At 33.6% G+C, this 24108-nt stretch overlaps 1 protein-coding gene across 2 annotated transcripts in view; it reads left to right on the top strand.

The window, feature by feature from the left end:
* The window catches only part of PPFIA2 (PTPRF interacting protein alpha 2), a 474519-nt gene that overhangs the window by 439580 nt on the left and 10831 nt on the right, over positions 1–24108 (top strand). The window contains exons 23-29 of one of the 2 annotated variants that reach the window (XM_033866289.2): positions 737–937; positions 8294–8356; positions 9607–9636; positions 11224–11399; positions 15270–15367; positions 21404–21579; positions 22461–22529. In XM_033866289.2, coding sequence (XP_033722180.1) covers positions 737–937; positions 8294–8356; positions 9607–9636; positions 11224–11399; positions 15270–15367; positions 21404–21579; positions 22461–22529 — 813 coding nt within the window. Of the gene's footprint in view, positions 1–736; positions 938–8293; positions 8357–9606; positions 9637–11205; positions 11400–15269; positions 15368–21403; positions 21580–22460; positions 22530–24108 lie in introns of both variants that reach the window. The other variant, XM_033866290.2, reaches the window with a different exon arrangement.

The following is a 24108-nucleotide window of genomic DNA, read 5'->3' on the forward strand; positions in this document are numbered from 1 at the left end:
AACACAGTGCATTCACCCTGTGCTGCAGATAATATGCCAGGCATTATGCTGTGCTCATTGCACTACCAATTCAATTGTCTTTCCAGAGCCTCACAGCAAAGCTGAAGAATCACAATCCCTAATTTCTAAAGCAATATTCATTTTGTAACTCTCTTTAGCTAATGTTTTCCAGATGTTTATAATGTTAGCCTCTTCCATTAGCCCAGCATTTCCTTCTCCAAAAAGTATTTTCATATTTAGCATCTAATTGCGTTCATACACCTATAGGTAGAGAGATTGGAAATGTGGATTAGCCACATTAAAGCCTTTGATCAAAGGCACTCAGAATTCCAAAGGAGAGTTATAAACTGAAGTCGTTTATTAAACAAATGTTAATTGAGCCTTTACCAAACGCAGCTTGTAGCTGTTCTTGTCCTTAAACTCAAGAGGAGATTTGGTGAGGTGCAGCCATTATATGTATCCCTAATAATATAAATTAGTTGTTAAATTGCAGACCCTGAAGTCTACATTTCCAACCTTTGTTTCCATTACTGCCTAACTGGTTTTTTTGAATAAATTATTTAATGTCTTTGTGCATCTGTCTCTTCTGGGGAAAAAATAATAGCATCTCTTTCATGGGGTGTGGTAATAAATGAGTTCATACAAGTAAGATACTTAAAATAATGTCTAGCGCATAGACATTGTTAATGGTTAGCTATTATTATAACCTGGGTATGTATTTTTCCCTATCTAACAGCTCTGGTTGGGAATGCCTGCTTGGTATGTGGCAGCCTGCCGAGCCAATGTGAAGAGCGGTGCCATTATGTCTGCTTTATCAGACACTGAGATCCAGAGAGAAATTGGAATCAGCAATCCTCTGCATCGCTTAAAGCTCCGATTAGCAATCCAGGAGATGGTTTCCCTAACCAGTCCTTCAGCTCCTCCGACATCCAGAACTGTGAGTCCATTTGTGCTCCTTCCCTCTCCCAGTGCTGGGTGAATAGCAGCATCTCCAAGTCCACAGAGCAAAACTGTGGCAGCACACATTTCAATGTCAGCATGAATTATTCTGAGGAGATTTAGCTTGCTCTCCATTAACCTTGCTGCTACTTTTAATAGGTTTTCAACTGAGGAGCTGTGATTCCTATCAGACTTGAAGCCTGCAACCAAGATAGACTTTTGAGCTAGCCTCTAGACTAAAGTTTAGATTTTTCTCCCAAGCAACAAGACCAAGAGTTTACTCTTTTTCAGAATTTTTCTTTTTAATGTAATCCAGCATCTCAGGAGATGAGCAATAGGGCATTAGTACTTTTTGAAGATGTAATGCTAGACTCACTACTTCTTAAGCAGTTTTCATAATTATGAAAGTACCTTAGTATTTAATGTTTTATAAATACCAAGTGGATTATCTTCCTTCAAAACCTGTTTGCCTTTTATTTATAAATCCCTATTTCTCTCATAATTTCATCCCTATCTTAATATTAGGAAAGAACAAAATATCTAAAAAAAGGCATGCCAGATGACAAATTCAAACACAGAGGAAAAACTCCCAAATAATATTCATTCTTTCTTTAGTCCTTTCCCAAATTATATCTTTTGCTGATAAAGGATATGGTTTCTGTTGTTAAATGGATTTTTTCTGGTCCCATGTCTTATGCAAAATAATAAAATATGGAAGAATGAGGTAAGTTTGAATAGTGGGCAAAAGATAGAAAAGTGATATTACTTTATTTCAGTTTTCAGGCACAAAGCTAACTTGAGTATAAATTTTTACACATGGTCTTAAACACAGACCATAAATTAGAGAAATTTGCTGCTTTTTTTTTTTTTTTTTTTTTTGGCGGTACGCGGGCCTCTCATTGTTGTGGCCTCTCCCGTTGCGGAGCACAGGCTCCGGACGCCCAGGCTCAGCGGCCATGGCTCACGGGCCCAGCCGCTCCGCGGCATGTGGGATCTTCCCGGACCGGGGCACGAACCCGTGTCCCCTGCATCGGCAGGCGGACTCTCAACCACTGCGCCACCAGGGAAGCCCCCCATTTTTATTACATATATTCTTGTATTCCTTCCCAGTGCACTAGATTCCAATGCTAGAAATACAAGGTCAAATCACCATTTGACCAATCACCATTTGACCAAGATCACCATTCTTCTCCAACTCATCCTTCATCTAATGATTCCTGAATGTTCTTCCTCTAAAGAGTTTTCACTAAGCCCCAAAGTCTGGGTTTTCTTCCCTTCCTGAGTTACTACTCCGTATACTTATAAAAGCTATTTTATAATTTTCTCTTCTTGATTCATCCCACACTAGGCCAAGCAAGTATATTATCAGGTTTTCCATAGCCCCCAGGCCTTAACTCAGTGCCTGGCAAATTGTAAATAGTCAGTAAATATGCATCTTAAAATGATGATTGTACAAGTCACTCTACTCACCATTATAGAGGATATGAGATATGTATGCCCTGATTACAGAGAGGGCAATCAAACTAAGAAAAGGAAGATATGTTCACCAGCAGGTTTAGTAGAAGATGACATAGTTTAATTCCTTAATGTGAGATAGAAGCAGAGTGCCGTGGAATTCAAAGGAAGGAGAAATCACTTCTGGTTGAATAAGGCTTCAAAGAGGAATTAACATTTGAAAGACAGGTAATATATTGTTAATTATTAAAATTATTAATACTTTCACTATTAACTTTTTGATAGAGACCTTTTCATTCTATTTCTTTCTCATTTTATAAAATTGAATTATTTTCACATAATATTTTATTTTGTACTTTTAAAACTTAGTAATATAGCAGGAATATTTCCCCCATTTTATTAAGTATGCAGTTGTAATATTTTTAATTGCAGCATAGCTCCTTAATGGAAATGCTGTAATTTATTTAACCAAGTCCCTAATATTGGACATTTTGCTTACTTAACAATTTTCTTTGTATTTCTAATACCATAGTGGATAAGCAAGTAGTTATATTATTGCATTAACTGAACTGTAGTAATTTCCATAGCAATATTTGTATACAGGGCATTTATATTCTTATTACTTTTGAACCTTAATTGTCAAATTGTATTGTGTAGTCCTTTTTTCCTTTGTCAATGTTAATGTTACATTGCTTAAATTTACATTTTAGAAATTACTAGTAAAGTTAAATTTTTTCATATGCTTATTTATTTTAGCATTTAAATAAATTACCTATTCATAACCTTTTTCATTTTTCTATAGGATTATAGGAATATTCATTTTTTTACTAATGTGTAAAAGCTCTTTATTCACAGAAGACATATGCCCTTTGCTAAATACTGATGCAAGTTTCATAAGAGATAAGTTGTCTCTATTTGCTTTAAAAATAATCTACTGAGTGCTTTTTATTTCTTTTATCTCATCTACATGGAAGTATTTACTTGTTTCTAATATAGTTCAAATATGATTTGCTTTGCAAAAAAACTACATGTGAATTTCTAGGAATTAATCCACTGCATAAAGTGAAGCTGAAAACATTTTAAAGTCATCACCTAAAATTATATACTAGTATTCACACTTTGAAAATTCAAAAGGAGTTGGTTTCGTTTTTTTATTTTTTGTTTTTTTTTAAGAAATGTTATCATGTCTTCTAGAACACTGCACATAGTTCTGATCCTACAAGATTTTCCGTGTGTTTAGGTTTGGGTTTGGTTTCTAAGAAAGATGTATCTTGTTCATTCACTCAAGTTCTAAGAGGAAAAAACAAGATACTTAGATTTTTTCTTTTTAAACTGAACAGAACTCTCCCTCCTTTTCTGTCTAGACGAAATGGGCTAACATTAGAAAATTCTAATGTTTACATTTATTATTATTATATTATTTACATTTATTATATCTTTGGGCCAGCCCTAATCTTCCAGCTTTCTGTTTCCTCTTCCTAAGCTACAGTTACTGTAGAAGGCCTCTTACAAAATAGAATAGAGATGGAGATATCTATCAGGTAATTGAAATATTTGGTTAAAGAGGTGTGTCATAAAGAATAAATAAATACTTTAAATATTTTATCTTAAGTAAAAATATGTAAATGTTCAGGCATTTGCAAATTTAGATGAAACCCTAGGACTTTTCTTTGAGTATAATTTCCAATGCCTGGAGTTTCACATTATGTTTATTTGATAACTTCATCCATTAAACATCTTCAATTTTTAAAATTTGAGTTTCTTTTTAAAGTGATAACTTGAAGATACTTGAAAAGCTATGTGAGCGCAGAATCCTCCTGGAAATTTACAACTTCTTCCCCAGACTTTGCTGAAGTTGTATCTCACTGACAATGTGCTTTAAGATTTACCTTTATCTGGTCTTTCCAAATAATTCAACTTAGTGCTCATACATGAGCCAAGTTTATTTAATTTTGGCTCTATGTAATATTTATTTAAATTGCCTAATTTTTTAAAAAGTGCAGTGGAAGTAGACAGGTTTGGGAACAAATATAAATGATCTTTAGTAAACTTAGAATTCAGCAAATTTGAGCAGACACGTAAGGCATAAGATAGGCTTCAGCACAATGTACGGGGAAAATAGCATTTATTAAACTAAAGATTTACTTGGGTAGAGATTGTTTAATGAAAATTCTAGTGAAATTGTAGTAACAGCCAACATCAGTGGAGTACTTACTAAGTGTCAGTCCCTGTTCTAAGTGTTCTACATGCAATAACTCATTTCTCAGGACAATGCTATGAGATGGGTACTTTTTTGACATCTATTTTACAAATGGGAAAAACTGATGAACAGAGAGGTTAAATGACTTGTCTAAGGTCACACCCCAGGTTGTTTTGCCCCATAGTCTATGCTCCTAACAAGTGTGCTCTCCTGCTTCTTGAACTCTACCAGTTTTCCTTCTTCTTTGCAACATTCTTCCAGTCTACTTTGGTTCCACTTTTCATTATTACTAACCTCCTAAGCCTCAACCTTTAATATAAATAAGGTGAAATATAATTGTGTAAAACTAGTCTTATTATAATGAGAAATATTTCTCTTCTTATGGTGAGAAATATCAATTCAGATAAGGGAAAAATGTGGATCTAGGCCATTTTGAAAGTGAAAAGTAAATTTCAAATTAATTTACTTTGTAATTCAATTATAAAATAAAAAATTCTTCAAAATGACTTATGTAGTAACAGAAGTTACTTCTAGCTAGGTAAAGTTTAAGATTATTCTGAGGTCTGGCTGGTTTACTTATTTTGTATTTCTGACAGCAAGAGAATTATTTTCCTCCAATTAATTTTCATGAGTTATCCCTTAAACTCATTTTTTCCTTAAACTCATTTTAATATTAATTTTTATATCATAATTCTGTCCTAAATGATTTAATTAGTTAAGTGCTTTAATTCTCAACATCCTTTAGGAATTTTCCTGCTAGATCTCATTTGATAATACTATCTGAATACTCTACTCCATCTGGACTAAGGTGAGGCCAGCAAGGTACCTCAAATAAAATTGAATGAGACACTCACTGTCAGTACCGACCTTGCACTTGCATGATCCTGAAAGTGAGTGCTTCTTTAAATGTAGCCCCCTTGACACCTCACCTACCTCATCCTAGTCCCAGCCCTGTATCAGAATATACTACATCATAATTTTAAATTATTTGTATTTTTTCTAGTATGAGTATGCACTTTCAGTCTACTTAATGGATGTAGATTCTAAAATTTAGAGAGGTTTAGGAAATGTCCTGGGTAGTTACTGAGAAGTGGCACTGCTAGAACTCAAGCCTCTTGATTATAATTTGGTAAATTTCCAGATAGTTAAAATTTTAGAAATCATTTGCTAGACTCAAATGGTATTCGCCACAAAAAAAAAAAAAAAAGAAGAAGAAGAAAAAAAGTCTACTGGTTTGCATTCTCCAGCTCAGATACTGGGGGTTGCAGCGTGCACTGATGTAAATGATTTTCAGTGGCTCTTAGAAAACCACAACCAAATTATATGATACTTGTCCTTTATGCTTTTCCAAGCTACTTTTTGCATTGTCTTTATCCTTGGACCCAAGGCACCAGAGTCCTTTGGTTGCTCAAAGCGTCCCACTCTAGCTATTCTCTAAGATGTGCTCTTTGCTGAAACACTCATGCTCTAAAGCACCCTTTTATGACTTACCCTGTTGAAAGTTCCATCCTTTAAACTGGTGGTAAAAAGAAATAAATCTGAATAATTGACTTACTACACATGGGTTTGCTTATAAAATAAACTTGTTAAAACCTCACCTCATGCCTAACTGATTGGGTTGTTTAGAAGTCATTTTATGGATTACTTTACAAGACTCTAGAGCAGGCAGTGCTTCTCAGAAGTAAAACTGCAGAGCATAAGTGAACAGCTAACTTACAACTTCAGAAAGTTTCGCAACCATATTTTAGAAAATTGCCCTGGATATATACTCATGTTGCATGTAAAGATACAGATAAAGCCATAGCTTGCAGAGTCCTACTCACCCCAGAATATGGTGATAGACTGGCAAATATAGACTTTAACCTGTGAAAGAGATTATACATGTATGTATTCTAGTATGAAATAATACTGGTCAAGTTTCTTATAGAAGGAGGGAGATCTTCATTGTTTGGATTCACAATCAAGGTCGAATCCTTAGAAATCATTGTAAAACAATCTGGCTTAAATGAATTTCCTCTCAGGTAACCATCACTGAAGCTCATGTTAAACAGTATAGCCACTCAGGCAAAACACTGTTGTCACTGGGTGTAAAGGGAATGTGACAAATGATTGTAAAATTATTTTTAGCATAGTACACGGCTCAAAAATTCAGTAAAAGCAATTTCTGCCAAATGATTTAATGATTCATATATTCATACACAACTTTCTCTTTATAATGAGCACCATTCCTGGAACCTAGGGATAGAAGGGAGGGGCATTTAATGACATGGATGGCTGCTGTATTCTCAGTATATTTTACGGATGTGCACGGTTTTATCTTTTAGGAAAAAATTCATATATGCTCAAAATTCCAAAATGGTAGGAGAATGAGAATTCTTTACATATATATGATGCTTATCCTTTGAGATTTTATGCCCATATTATTTATTATAATTATAAATATTTACTACTCAACTCTGTTTTGTTACACAACTATATATATGAGTAACTCTCTTATACATGAGATTTATCTTATGTCAAATTATATTCATCAATTTAGTTTATATGTAGTTATTTTAAAAATTATATTAAATTACATTATTTATGATAGAAAATAAGTCAACATGGTACTATGTGTTGGTAGAAAAGGCAAGAGAGAATTATGGTGATGACTTATGTCGGGGTATCAACTTTGCTACTTCCAATTCTTTGAAACTAGACCCCTTCCAAAACAAGTAACAAGCAATACATAAGATTAAATTCCACTGTAACTATAGAATTGATGTGCTTGGACAACATTGAAATGTTCATAAATATTTCCCAGTGAAATGGTGGAATTTGATGGGAGGTGGTTCCCAGTGATCTGTATGTTACTGAGTGGACTTTGGTCTAGAAATTGTATGTATTAATACTTCAGTGTATAAAACAAACATCATGGGTTGTTTTATTTAGAAGGCAAATGAGACTTCATAATAGAATAGTGCCTGCTAGAGGGAAAATTTCCTTTTACATCTATAATAGTGAAGGATACTGCTAAAAAATTAGGAAACCTAGGTTTTGTGACTTCTGACAATATTTAGTGGAAAAATACCTATTATTAACTCCAAAATAGCATTTCTCTTCTTTTTTCTCTATAAGAATATAGGAAAACAACATATTTACTGAACTGTAAAAGGAAGCGGTCATTTGGGAAAAGCTGATATTGGTTTCCAAACAGTTTATGATAGAGCTTTCAGCTTTGTATTTACAACCAGTTTTCTCTTTCCAAGGACTTTGAAGGATTAAAACTTTGTGAACAAAATATAGGTAATAACACAACAAAATACATGTGCCTTTGTTTACTGAAGAAAAAAATAAAAATATTCTTCTACAGATCAAATTTATTCAGTTCTCCATGATTACAAAAAGTGGATCCAATAGCCGCATACCACTGAAATGCAAATTTTGATTAAGCCTTTTTCCTGATTAATAATTACAGAAGTATCATTTTAAATCTATCACATGTGAGCTTCACAGCATGCCTCTTTCTATTTAATCTTTTGAAGTAGAAGAAAAAGACAGCTATGAGAAACTAGCAATGCTGTCTCTTGTGCATGCTATAGAAGCAAGAGCATGGTCGTGTTACTGTGGTACCATTAACTTACAGTGGTGCTGCGTTTCTTCTTTACCACTGCTTCCCTCCCATGGATCCCACTGCTTCCCTCTGGGCCTCCTCACTAGCCTTCAGGCAACGTTTGGGTGACCCATGAAGAAATGGAAAATCTTGCAGCTCCAGCAAAAACGGTTAGTCTTTACAGCTTTGTTGAACGTGAAGAAAGTTATTTTGCTACTATTTGGATGGAAAAGCTATTTTGTTTGTGTAGATCAGAGTAAATGGGGTATGTTTACATAGTAATATGCAATGATAACTAACATTTTTCATTATGGTTTTATTTCACTGACCCTAGACATTTTAAATGAAGCCGTACTAGATTGGCATAATGTGGTTAATATAAGAGTTTGTAACATGCAAAGAATAATCAAGAATTTAATGACACTTATTTATACATTTTGCAACATTGAAAAGTTTTGATAACAAATATCACTTAAAATTGAACATATTCACAGGTAATGCATGTTACCAAGCCCAATTAAATTTGTAATAGAATGTGTAGATTGAATGCTCATTTTAAATATAATTATTTAGTTTCTTGTACTTTACCATTCTGAAATACAGAGCTTCCTCCTCCCACCCGCATGCAAAGTGTTCATTTAGTATTAAAAGCACAGACTTAAAAAATTCATCGTGACTCATTGTAATTGTCAGCTTTTAAAAATATATTACATATAATCATTTCTCATTTAAAGTAACAAAGTTGGGCATGCCATGCATTTTATTATGAGCAACTTATTTTTAATTTAATGTCCTTTTAATTTTATTCCTCTTTGAAAAATTGATTATCTAGTTTCTGATGAATAAAAATGCCAATGTTGTGTCCTAATTACATTTTTAGTTTGTTGTGCTTGGTCTTTTCTTGTTTAGCTTTGTTTGTTGTTGATTCTTACTGAAACCCATTCGATTACCACAAAGTTTTGTTAGAAGGATGCAGTTACTTTGTCCACTCCATTAATTTACTTTATATAAGATTTATCCATCATATGTATGTATACACATTTATGTATCGTATATTTGTATGTATATAATCAGAAATTTTTGTCATAACTTATTACATTTGTAAAATCCCACACTTTTAAGAATTAGAAAAGGTTTGGAATGACCAGATCAAATGTATCATGAAAATTCCATATGTTGTATGTGTGTGCATTTAATTAGAATAAATTAGAAACTGTGTAGGTGCCTTTTTAGTTGCCCTTGAACTGCTCTATTGATTACTGTGGATCTGAATAAGGATCTGTGTACTTATTTGTCTGTGTCTTAATTAACATTTTTAATAACAAAGCAATTTTGCTTCTACTAGCAAAAATTTACTGTATTAATTTGAGATTAATTTATCTTTATCTGCTTTATTAATCATTTCCTGCTGCTAACACAGAAAGAATCTGAGGAAGGAAGCTGGGCCCAGGTAGGAAATTCATGTGCTTTAAAACAATATCATTTAGTAGGCTATAAGGATATAAAGTAAGAAAATTGTATGTCATAATATTATAAGTCTTCACTTAGCTTAAGATTAGGCTAATCATGTATTTGACTTTATTATGTTGAATACTATAAGGTCTTTTAAAATCACCATATTTTGCAAAGAAGATGATCATCATTTTATACCTGGCCTCTTTTGAAAGGAAAATTTCATTTCTCCTTTAAAAGAATGAACTATAACTTAAATTTCTTGGAAATCACCCCTGAATATATTTAATCAGGAATCATTTATGTTGGTTGTAAGCGGGGAGGGGAGATTTCAAAAAAACTTATTTGGAATCACCTATTCTTTAAAGTATAATGGAAAGTGTGTGAGAAATGGAGTTGGAGGGACATGTGTTAGCCTTGCGACTACACGTCAGAAGTCACTCCCATTTATTGAGATGGCATATGAGCTAAGCATCTGTACTTTGAACAAACATATATGCTTGCAAGGAAGCTGTTCCTTTTTCAACATTTCTGCATGTTTATTACTAAAAGAATTAATGTGTGTTATAGGTAATGTGATTCAAACTTTGACTGTAAGAAAAATTTTTGTAGTTATTACTAGGACCTACATTTAAACATTGAGTAAATTAGGGTTGCATTAGGTTTTTATTTTAGTGAGAATTTCATTTTTTAAGAACACACAAAATAAAGGGAACACCTAGATTTTCATTAGAAATACATGTTATAATTGTGAATTTGTTGTTTGATAAGGAACTAAATAGAAGACATTATCAAATTAATAGAGATTAATAGTTTTTTTTAAAATTGCTTTAGAGATGATGGTTGATTTTGGTTTTCATTTTGGCTTTTAAGAACAGTGGTAAGATCAGTTCATATTGTTATATTAAAGAATTAGATTGTCTTAGAGTTTGATCATGCTCTGCTTCTTTAAGTGCAGAGTCTGTATTGATTGATATCTATGAAAGACTGACTGCATCAATTTTTATAGAATACGGGCTGCATGCCTCACTAGGTAACAACAATGGCCACATAAAGCTTCAGCATTCTATCTCTCTAGCCTTGTGCCTCCTTTCTCTATTCATTTACTGAGGTTTCTATTTTGACATCAAGATTTGCCATTACACCATGGCAATGGTAATAGTAGCATTGAAGAGAAGGAAATGGTGGCGTATTGGCTAACAGATAAAAATAAAATAAGTTGAATTAAATAAATCTATCAATACAAAGAAAGGATCTTTAAGCTCAGCATTTGTATTATATCATTCATTTTAGCTTTTGAATTAAAATGCATATTTGTATAAAATGTAATTCCTTTTGAGCAAAACAAAGTGAACCTAATCATTCTCTTTAGGCAAGGACCTTGATACATGTACCCAGAGTTCCACTTTGTACCAAAATAAATCAAATATTTAGAGGCTAAATATTATTTCTACTTTGTTTCAATATACCATAGGAATTAAATATCAATTATAATGATAGCCCATACCCTCCAATTACCGTCTCATTTTATTGGCTAAGAAACTTGACTGCTATAAAACAATTCTAGTGTCCGGTTTTCCTACAGACCCTGGCATATGGAGATATGAACCACGAGTGGATTGGAAACGAATGGCTTCCCAGCCTGGGGTTACCTCAATACAGAAGTTATTTTATGGAATGCTTGGTAGATGCAAGAATGTTAGATCACCTAACAAAAAAAGATCTCCGTGTCCATTTAAAAATGGTGGATAGTTTCCATCGGTACGTTTTTTTCCAAAAAGTAATTAAAGTGAAAAATAAATAACTGTGTATATTACTAGAACATAAAGATATTTAAGAAATATAGAATATGTGCTCTTTGAAACATCTGTGTACATCAACTTGGCAAAGTATCTTTATGCAACAAATTGCAGGGACTATCTAATGTAGAGCTGGGTGCATATTACATGCCCAAAGTTTATGGAACTGGAGAGTACAAAATTCTCATACAGCATAGATCTTTTTTTCCCCTGTATCTGTAGGAAATTTCATGTTTGTGATTTGTATCTATATATGTTTTAATATTAGAAAATTATTTATTAAGAATAAAATCATCAGTCTCAACTATATATGGAGTTATAAATTATATAACTTAGGGATATACTAGAAAAAAATTTGAGAAGGAACTCCCTTCTGAAGAAAATTTTTGTTTTTGTGTAAACCTTTTAGTGCTTTTGCTTATTTGTACATTAATTTTCAGGAAAAAAAAATACTGAATGGGTTATGAGACATTGGTAAGAGCACAGATAAATGAAAGGCAAATGAAAATTAGTTTTTCAAGTTGCTTATCATCTAGGGAGTAAAAAAATGGTTGTTAAAATGCCATGTCATAAATGTTATGTTGTAGCCTGATCTCTTTGTAGGTTATCTGCAGAATCTGTATTATGACTATTTTATATACAGTTAGTTATTATAATAAATTAATAAATATAAATCTAGACAATTTGGGAAACTGTGTTCACATCCTGTCCAACATTTAATTAGTGATGGAAATTAAAATGGTATAAAAATCATATAGGTTAATGACTAAAGTTAGGATAGAGAGATAATAATTGAGATTCTTCAGTCAAATTTATCAAAATGTTTTGAATCTTAACACAGTTGTTTACACTGTTGGATTAAATTTAGTAGAGATAAATATAACATCGTTTTTAAAAACCATTAAAATGCTGGATGGGGAATTCATGATTTAAAAGCAGTTCAAGTGAAAAAGATGTGATTTATAGTTGACACAAAAATCTCAGTTCTGGTTAATGGCTTGACAGGGCATATCTAGACTGTGTTTATTGGCAGGCACAATGAAAGTCCTATCATGTGGTGAGATAACAATAAGAAACTGTATTAATTTATGGACATTAAATTGTTTTTGATAAAGTGGTAAAAATCTGGGGGAAAGGAAGGAATTAAAGAAATTTAGCTTGGATAAGGAAAGACTTTAGATAAATTTTCTTATGTTTTAATATTATGTGATAGAGTAATATTTGCTGTCTTGAACATGTGCTTTTCTAGTACAAATAGGTATAGATAATAGGGTGAGTGATTTATGTTCAACAGAAAATACAACTTTGTATCACTCTCAATTGCTCTATAGTACACACATTGTGAGGTAGTGAGTTCCCTGTCACTGAACATTTAGGGCCTCAAATTTTGTGTGGTTGCAATAGACTTTTAAATATTAGAATTTTTGATGACACACTTGTGCCTGTTTTCTATTCTTCACTGGATCAACTTTTAATTGCTTTATTATTATAGTAGAAATGATTCATCCGGAGATCAAGTTTTCTTTTTTAAAAAATAAAAATTACTCAAATGGCAGGGTTCTTGTTTGTTCTGGGAAATACACAAGCTTCATCTTTATGCTATGCTTAGCTCTGACTTAAAGCAAGTAATACTTTACTGCATATGGCATCCCATTGTCTTTACAGCCCAGTTTTCCATCTGACAAGACATTGTTGTAACAACATATATCCTTTTTATAGCACAATTTTACATTACATACAAAAATTGGGCAGAAGTTAGGCAAGACCCAGTGGTTTAACCTCAAGCTGGCTAATGTCTATGATGGTTTTTACATCAGTATTATCTGGTATTCCACTGAATTAGTTTGCTTGGGCTAGCATGACAAAATAACATAGATGGGTGGCTTAAACAACAGAAATTTATTTTCTCAAAGTTCTGGAATCTAGAAAACAAAGATCAAGGTGTCAGCATTATTGGTTTCTTCTCCTTGGCTTGCAGATAGCTGCCTTCTCACTGTGTCCTCACATCGTCTTTCCTGTGTGTGTGTACTTCCCAGGTTTCTCTGTATGTCCAAATTTCCTCTTATAAGGACACCAGTCATACTGGATTAAGGCATACCCTGATGATCTGATTTTAACTTAATTACCTCTTTTAAGACCCAGTCTCCCGTCACAGTCACATCCTGAAGTATTGGGCGTTAGGGCTTCGTTGTAAGAATTTGGGGAAACACAGTTTATCCCATAACAGCAATTAATGCAGATTTCTTTCCATTTTCCTCTGATTCTGAAATATTTGAACTCAGCATTGTTCTTATTAAAATGCAGGGCTTAGAAATGAATCCAGCACTTAAGAGCAGCCTGGCCAATGTGTATGTCTAAATTTGTCTATAATTCTAAACATTTAAGAAATCACTAATATTCAGTGCTCTTTGTTCTTGAGGCCTAGAGGTTCTTTTTACCTATTATACTCTTCCACATCCTTTATATATAATATCAGTAAGTCTTCTTTCTTCTCTCTGAACATCTCTGGTTTCTAGATTTTCTTTTCATGCTTTTCTTTGTCCTTAGTGGGACCTTTATTTTGACAGCATTTCTTCTTCAACTAATTTCCCTGTCCCCTAGAAGTACCTATTTTCCCCAACTCTTGTGTTACTTCCAGATTATTCTCTCTTAAACCAAAACCTTTTATTGTCATTTTTATCCTCCTGTGAAAATTGTCCAATAATTTTTATCACCTTGATGTGTTCTACACTTACTCTGAATGCAAACTTTCCTTAATGTAACCCCATTCTCCATATAAAATCTTATTCCTCCTAACTTCCTGGCATAGATCTTCACTGTGGACAGAGGATCTATCACCACACATTTAACATTTCATCAGCCATCCTATGTTCATGGTGTTCCATATCCTTTACTAACCCTCCCTTTGCCTGATCCTTTAAGGATCAGTCAGTTTTTGCTCTTCCACAATATCCTTTCCACATAGAGTTTCAATATCTGCTGACTTGTTCCTTTCACATATTTCTGTATCACTTAGAGTTGGTGGCTATTCATTTTGATATTTGGTTCTGTATGTTATCACTTAACTCATTCATCTTTTTATTATTTATTTATAAATTTATTTATTTATTTATTATTTTTGGCTGCGTTGTGTCTTCGTTGCTGTGCTCAGGCTTTCTCTAGTTGTGACGAGCGGGGGCTACTCTTTGTTGCGGTGTGCAGGCTACTTATTGTGGTGGCTTCTCTCATTGCAGAGCACGGGCTCTAGGTGTGCGGGCTTCAGTAGTTGTGGCACGTGGGCTCAGTAGTTCTGGCTCATAGGCTCTAGAGCGCAGGCTCAGTAGTTGTGGTGCATGGGCTTAGTTGTTCCGTGGCATGTGCGATCTTCCTGGACCAGGACTCAAACCTGTGTCATTCTTAACCACTGTGACACCAGAGAAGCCCTCATTCATGTTTTTATATTATTTTTCTCATCAGCTAAAAAGAAGAGTATCCCTTTCTTATAATTTCCTTCTTGTCTCCATAATAGTGACTCTTTTCAAAGGAGTAAAATGTTCATTTGTCTTCAAACAATGTTGAAATAGCCTAATGGAAAACAAAGACATGTGGATGAACAACATAATCCAAGATTTATTTTAAGACTATGGTTATTTTAAAAATATATTTTTTTTACCCCTTAGAAACACTGTGTGCTTAGAATAACTATAATTTTTATTCCCTCCAATTCTAAAGGATTTAATTACAAATGGAATTTATTAACCTGTTGCCTGAAGAAGTAGTGCATAGTGTTGACTATGCTTAATCATCTACTGAGTAAACTAAATGTGTTTTCTCCTTTAAAAAAAAATAACAGAACAAGTTTACAATATGGAATTATGTGCTTAAAGAGGTTGAATTATGACCGAAAAGAACTAGAAAGAAGACGAGAAGCAAGCCAACATGAAATAAAAGGTAATATGTCTTTCTTTCATATCAAATGCCTTTTTTTTTCTGGGATTTTTAGCTTTCACTTTTATGAACCTAAAATGCTGTATGCATTACAATTGTCATTAAGTAACGTAAGTATTCAGCTAGAAGAGTGTCATCATTATTTCTTTTTCATTACTTTTCTGATTAAAACTCAGAAAAGGATATCATCACTTTATAAGATAGATATCCCACTTGGGGAATATTTTTGATTTTCTGAATTGAGATTTATTCCTCTGAACCTATTGCTTATATATACTGTTTATCGTAAACATGCCTCCACATAGTTTTGTCAGACTTTTTATAGAACATTCTCATTATGATTCAGAGAAACATGGTATATAATTTATTTATAGCAGTTTATCCCTGGTTTGCATCATTTGAATTCTATTTCAGTGACCAGATATTTTATTTTTGTAATATAGTTGTTGAAATTATACAGGGATTTTTATATAGAAGTTACAGAGGGAATTTTCCCCTATAAATGAGACTAGTCCATTAATAATTTTAGCTAGGAATGATTTTAGAAACATTACTAACTGCTGCAACAGTTGTTTGTACAAACCAGTAAGACACTTCCTATAACAGACTTTAGAAAAGTACTGTATTTAGTAATTAACTCTTTAAATGTTGAGCAGTACCTTAATATACAGGGGAAATAATTGTTTAAAAAGAACAACATGTTAGACTTTATACTTGTTAGAGACCACTTTATTTTTATTATTGTTGTTGTTGAAGGAAAATTTAATGATTAGGTATAAGATATAAATATCTATGGGACTTTTATGGGCAAAAATCATAAGCCCTTTTATGTCTATTTATACTTTTTAATGGAAAAAAGTCTCAAATTTTTTGAAGAAAATTTTGAGTAGAAGCAAAATAAACTCCTTATATTTCTGTTTACCATTACCCAGGAGTTGATACATGGAAGCATTTCATCAAATTCAATAAGTGTTTGTACATTAATTGTTCAAAGTTAGGCACGAGTCTGTTTATTGTCATCTTCACTGCCTTTAGGGCTTACCTTAGACATGAAAATAGTATATATTACATGTTACCCTTCCTTCCCATATTAAAGTTTAGCACTGTTTTATTCTTTCAGATCACCTATCTTAGACTTCTGTAATTTTCATTTGTGATAAATATTGTCAGAAATCACTTTTATCTTTGGCAGTTCTTGGACAGTACATTAGTTAGAGTGGAATGGGTTTGAATGCCTGTGAAGGTGATTGATTAAAAGTATTTTTCTATATATGGTTCATTGGAGAGTAGACAGACACACAATGGATTTCTTGTAACACTCCATTTGACTCATTACCTAGGAGCAAGAAGGTGTTCTTCCATTATCAAAATTGGGTTATTTGATTTCACTTTATTTTGGGGACCCAGGAAATTGCAAGTTGTTTTTAGAGCACTGCTGTTCAGTTGAATTGAAATTGGGAACTAATTGGCCAAATAAAGACACCAAAAGGAAGTCTGTGCTTGACCTAACAGAGATGTTTTAGCACACAAATAGATTTTACCCGTGGGATACCTGTTTCTGGTTTTCTTTTCTGAAGCATTTTTTCCAATTAGATTTTATTATGCTTGGTCTCATCACATGAAATGCTTCTTATGTAGACAGATGATTTGGCACTACATCAAATATTATATTAGTATTTGGCAATTGCTAGTTAGAGTGTAGCTCTGAGAAAAGCTGCCAGGATTCACTATGATTATACACAGGCAACTCCATGTGTGATGTAGCTGTGAGTGAGATCATACATAGCCCATTTCCTGTAACTGATCTGATGACATTTACAGGAATAACTCTTGACTGTGACTAGGGGTCTCTGTTATTATCTGAAGTGTTAATTAACCTGGACCTTAATGAACAGCTTTCTGAAGTGAAGAGACCATGTGAATATCAAAATCTATAAGCATTTAATTTGTTGCTAGGAAACAGTCAACACTGATCTCTAGACATTTATTGTTTAGGTCAAGAGGATCCTTACAAAGCTTTAAAGTCAGAGCATAAAATTTGCTTGGAAACAGATTTATAGAAAGGGATCTGATTTACAAAATGAAAAGAAAAACAAAACTGTGTTGTTCTGAAGAAGAGAGTTTGGTATTAGTGTCTTATTTACCTTTACCCTGTAAATAAATGGATTATTTTATACTTATTATTTCATGAATAACTACAGATATGGCAATGGAATTTTTGGTAGACGCATATTTGCAGAAATATGGTAACTACAAAATATGTCATAGGCTATCAAAATACAAATCCAGCTCCAGAAAAGAACAAATACTTCCTATTTGCAAATCCATTTAGTGTAAAGAAAACTCCACATTTTTGTTGAACTATTGTCCCATTATTTTTTTTATTTTTATTTTTTTAAGGGCTTCAAATGCTTGGCTTTTTATTTATTTATTTACTTATTTATTTTTGGCTGTGTTGGGTCTTCATTTCTGTGCGAGGGCTTTCTCTAGTTGTGGCAAGCGGGGGCCACTCTTCATCGCATTGCGCAGGCCTCTCACTATTGCGGCCTCTCTTGTTGTGGAGCACAGGCTCCAGACGCGCAGGCTCAGTAGTTGTGGCTCACGGGGCTAGTTGCTCCGCGGCATGTGGGATCTTCCTAGACCAGGGCTCGAACCCGTGTCCCCTGCATTAGCAGGCAGATTCTCAACCACTGCGCCACCAGGGAAGCCCCCATTAGTTTTTTAAATGTTGCATTTAGTAAAAATAATTGGAGAACTGTTACTGCCAACCATACATACCTACCCAACTTTTGAAGTGCAAGTGTGGTATAACCAGTAGTTAGAACTAATCAGTTGCTATCAACAGCAGCTGACTAATGTAACCAAAATATAATGCCAACCAACTTACATCCTGTTTTCTGAGGTCTAATGCCTCAATGGAAAAACTAATGAATGCTCAGAGGAAAACATATACTTTAGGACTGACCAGGGAGACCCAGTGAATATATATATATAATATAAAATTTCCATAGATAGTAAGGATTATTACCAAAGTCCTTTGCTTTGCTGAAGACATGGGGAAAGAAAGAGCTGAAACTCTGAGGGAGACGATAAACATCCTACTTCCTGAAGAAATTCATTCTTTGGCTGGAGCAGGATATAGTAATGCGATTGTGGAAAGTGGGCAGTTTGAGTCTTTCCTCACATGTTTCTCATTAAACCAAATCCAAAGAGAGACTTAGGGCCTTTCTTTTGAAATAAAATTGTTCAAGCCACAATAGGAGTTAAGTAGAGGTATGTGAGGTATATATACCTTCCAGATTCATATGCAAATGCTTTACCACCACCATGGATTGGTAGAGACAAAAAGAGTACAAATTAATCTCAGGAATCTCCACTTCTGACTATAATGGAATACGTTAAATCAACCAAGAACAAGTAGAAAAACGAGATCAATCAATAAACAGCTGTTTGAAGGCAGCAGAAAGCAATTAAGACACCCGAGCCTTGAGAGGCCATGATCTTGAGAAAAAGAGGAATGTGTTGAGAGGTAAGCCTGGTCATTCTCTGCTGCTTTTCCCTGTCTTACAGAACAGGGGAGGGAACATTGTAATTTAGAGGTGACAAAGCTGCCAGGTCTTGAGGAACCAAGAACCTGGAGAAACAAGAAATAAGTAAGCCTGACACTTTATGCAAAGTTCCTCTTGAGGCATTTTTCAGTCATAAAGTCAGGGATTTATATATATATATATATATATATATATATATATATATACACACACACACACACACACACACACATATACATATATATATATGTATATATATATATATATAAAACATGTCAAATAATGGGGCAAAATGAGGAAAACCAAAAGGAATAAAACAGAAAATATAAATATATCCACAAGTGACCCTGGATGATTTTTTTTCAGACATGGACTTTAAAACAATTGTGATTAATGTGTTAAGAAAATAGGTGACAAAATGGAAAATTTTTAATAAAGAGCTAGAATCAATATGTTAAGAAATGATTAAATGGAAATTTTAAGAAGCAGAAAGTTTAAACTGAAACTAATAATGAAATAAAAGATATATCAGTTGAAAATATCTGGCCTGAAACGTGAAAAGAAACAAAAGGATGAGTGATACAAAACAGATCATTAGAGACACTGGACACAGGGAGGAGTCTAGTATAGGTGTAATTGGAATCCCAGAAAGAGAGGTTAAGAGAGAATGAGGAAGAAGCAATAGTTGAAAAGATACTGGTGGATATATATATATATATATATATATTTTTTTTTTTTTTAGCGGTACGCGGGCCTCTCACTGTTGTGGCCTCTCCTGTTGCGGAGCACAGGCTCCGGATGCGCAGGCTCAGCGGCCATGGCTCATGGGCCCAGCTGCTCCGCGGCATGTGGGATCCTCCCAGACCGGGGCACGAACCCGCATCCCCTGCATTAGCAGGCAGACCCCCAACCACTGTGCCACCAGGGAAGCCCCAAAGCAGCACTATTCTTAATAACCACAGTAGAATCCACCCAAATTTCCATCAACAGTAGAAGGGATAAATTGTGACATAATCATACAATGGAATACTAAATAAACAAGCTACTGCTATTTGTCATAGCATGGGTGAACCCTATACTGAGTGAAGATACATATTGTACGACAGCATTTATAAAAAAACTAAAAAATCAGGCAAAATTAATCTGGCGTGAGCATAGTCAGAATATTGGTTATTGTTGAGGTGAGGATAATTGAGAAAGGACATGAGGGGACCTCTGTGGTGCTGAAGTATCACTTTATTGCTTTGATGTTATACACAAGAAAATCTGAATTGGTTATAAATTAATGCATTAGGACAAATTAGTAATGCTTTTGAAAAACTTAATATATAAATACTCTCCCCCCCCCACACACACACACAAAGAAGAAAATACTAATAAGATTTTTGCAGATAAGTTAAATTGGGGAAATGAACAGTTGAAGTTGAAGAATAGTTCCCAAAGTATTCTTTATACTTTTTCCGGATAAGGTATATATTTCATTCTGAAAGAAAAAAAAATTAATAGGAAAACTTACTTTTACTGTACTAGTAAATTATGGGTTTCATTTCCCTTTCTAGAAATGAAAAAAAGTTTTGATTCTTTTTTTAGAAAAAAAGTTTTAATTATTTTCTCATTTCCCCTTAAGTTCCTCAAAATTCTTTCTTTTCAATGGAACATTCTTGTCCTTCTGACTGTTTTGCTGGCTATTATGTAGTATTATGTCCACTCATAATGAGAAGGAATGTAAAAAGGATAAAATATACTTTGATATGTTATGGTCTAAAAAGGTATATATGACATTTTTCTCTAAAGGTTTTAGTTTTAGAAAATAAAATTCAAAGTGTTTTGTACCTTAGTAAAATATTGCGTTTCAACCTAAAAGGAAAAACAACTTATGACTTGAGAGTGGTTGATTTTTGGATTAGTATGTGATTGAGAAATAATGGATTGACAAAATAGTAGGGTAAGTATCAAACTATTGAGTGCCTGTTCTCTTACTATTCTGTTCTCTGACTTATTGCTTCAGATGGAAAAAAAAAAAAGTTTCTTCTAGCCTATACACAATAGTTAGGTAGTAGTTTAAAAATGCTCTGATGAAGAACCATTTTAGATTGTCATCTTGCTCTCTTGACTGAAGAGCTGTATATGGACACAAATAAGAAACGTCCCCATCTGGTGGTAAAAGCATTGAACTTCAGACAGACCCCTAGAGCTCCAGAATGAAAACAAGAAACACTTTGAGACATTATGTTCCATGTGATGGAAATGCTCTCATTTCAGTGATAACAAACACTCTTAAAATCACAATTTTTTTCTGGGCTAAAAGTAGAAAGGGTTAGTTATTAGAAAGGTAAATACATGTGACACAAGGAGCCAGCTGCACTAGGGAGTGGATAAAGAAGCCAGCATAAATGCTAACTTGGCCAGATGCCTGTGGCTCATTTCAGCCAGCAGTTTTTATTTACTATGCAAAATACTGCAGCCTAAAATGATGCACCTCTTTTTCTAGATGTGTTGGTGTGGAGCAATGATCGAGTTATTCGCTGGATACAAGCAATTGGACTTCGAGAATATGCAAATAATATTCTTGAAAGTGGTGTGCATGGCTCACTTATAGCCCTGGATGAGAACTTTGACTACAGCAGCTTAGCTTTATTACTACAGATTCCAACACAGAACACCCAGGCAAGCCCCTTTGTGCTGTAGTTGCACTGTGTCCTGGTTTATGTAAGGACAAAGTAAACTTTTAGGAAAAAAAAGTCGGCTGTATATTCATGATTCCTAATGGGAGTTAGTTCAACGTTTGATATATGTCACTGGGACTTTAATTTCAAGCTACTGGATTTCTAGCCAAAACAATATCATAAAATTAAGTTGAAAGGGATTTAGAAGTTATGTGGTCCAACCTCCCACCTGAATGCCAGATTCCCCCAATCAATATCCCTGACAGATGGCCTTTAGTCTCTGCCCCTCTGAGGGGCAGTCATTTCTATTTACATGTCTGAAATTATACAGACACTCAGCTCTGGGTGTGCCATTGTTTCCCAAGTCTGGATAATTATTTGAATTGCTGGAGTTCCTTAAAAACTTAAAATAAAACGTGCAATCTACATCACAAGCCTAAGAAATCAGATATCAAGAGATAGGGCACAGGAACCCTAATCATTTAAAGTTTCCCCAAATGATGATGATTGGCCAGGTTTCAGGACTACCTGCATAGACTTGATAAAAATGTGGCAGTCTAACTTTACTTTTTATTTCATTTTTGTATATTTCAAAGTTTACATAAAATATTCAATTGGAATAAAGTAACAAAGTGAGGTCAAACCCTTTGACCTCAGACGTTTATGTGAGGCTGTCTCTACTGTCCACAGACTGAAGAAAATTGCCCTTCCTTGTGTTTATAGTTTAAATTTACAATGGCTTATAGATATAGAGGATAAAAAAAATGAGACCCCTGTAAATAAAACAGGGTATTGGAATGTTTTCTCAGGTAAATATAATCGCTATGATTTTTCAAATAAAAGGTGACTTCAATGATGTTAACTCTAATCTGATCTCGACAGGCAAGGCAGATTCTCGAAAGGGAATACAATAACCTCCTGGCTCTGGGAACTGAACGGCGACTGGATGAAGTAAGTCTTTGTCTGTCATTGTCATTCAAAAGGGGCCTGGGACAGTACAAGTAAAACGGCTTTCAAGGACTAGTGCTCAAAATTAATCAGATGCTTGTTCTATGGATAGAATCTAGAATTTTCCCCACTATTATTCTTAAATATTTAATTTTACTAATTTGATTTGGAAAGAACTTTATAAATTCATATATATTATCATATCAGCAGTTAGAAACACTAAGAAGTATTTCAAATTCAGACATTTTTCATGAGCTATGACAGCAAAATAATGTTGAGCAAAAATTTTTTTAAATTGTAAGTAATGACAACACTAGCCCTAATAAATTCAGCTCTTTAATAAGGGATGTGCTTATTTCTTAAATATCAGTATATCTTCACAGGAAATTTTAGGATATTAAAAGGAAGAAAAAACTTGCTTTCAATAAATGGGAAGCTTTTGATTATTTTAGATATCAATATTGTGTTTTCCTTAAAAATATATGAGTAACATTTTAACAGTCATAGGAATTGAAGGTTATATTGAGTGTAAGAATCTCTACACATAGTAAATGCATGTTTAAATGATTTGGAAAATAGTAAACATGTAAGTAGTCTCCCAAGATGAAGGAATACAAGGGACGTTAGCACACTCTGTGCATTGATAAACTGTGGATTTTAATATTCCTTCTGAGGTTTTCAAGGATCTTTCTGGAAGAAATGAGGAGGAAACCTGAGTATGAAGTGGAAAATACAGTGATGCATAATTCTGTTTTGCAAAATGCAGGTGTTTCTTGGCTGTAAAGAAAAGCTGATTAAAATAGTTTTGTGAATGAACACAGCAATTCCTAAAATGAGACAATAATTCCACATTCAAATGGGCAGGGCAGGTGATCTTGGTTTTATAAAACCCAAGCTGTCCTTTTCAAAGGAAGTTAGACGGATAAGCTCTACAGTCTTGACCTCAGCTAACTTCCTGTAAATTCATACTCCTGTCCAATCAGGATAATGATTAATATTTTTTAAAAACAGTTAATATTTAACTGATTTTAATTTTATAACTTTGATAATCTTTTCAATCCTTATTCTTTTTTTAAAATTTTTTATTGAAGTATAGTTAATTTACAATGTTGTGGTAGTTTCTTGCATACAGCAAAGTGATTCAGTTCTCTCTCTCTCTCTATATATATATGTATATATATGTATATATATGTGTGTATATATACATATATATTCTTTTTCACATTCTTTTCCATTATGGTTTGTATTTTTTTTTAATTTTTCTTTTGGTTTTTATTTAGCCACTTAATTTTAAAATTTTGTTATTGAAGTATAGTTGATGTACAATATTATATGTTATGGTGTACAACATAGTGATTCTCAATTTTTAAGGGTTATACTCCATTTATAATTATTATAAAATATTGGCTATATTCCCTGTGTTGTACAACATATCCTTATAGCTTATTTTATACATTATAGTTTGTACCTCTCAAGCCCCAACCCTATTTTACCCCTCCGCCCTTCTCCCTCCCCACTGGTAACCACTAGTTTGTTTGCTATATCTGTGAATCTGTTTCTTTTTTTGTTATATTCACTAGTT

The sequence above is a fragment of the Tursiops truncatus genome, chromosome 11 (assembly GCF_011762595.2).
Source record: "Tursiops truncatus isolate mTurTru1 chromosome 11, mTurTru1.mat.Y, whole genome shotgun sequence".
Classification (NCBI taxonomy): Eukaryota; Metazoa; Chordata; class Mammalia; order Artiodactyla; family Delphinidae; genus Tursiops; species Tursiops truncatus.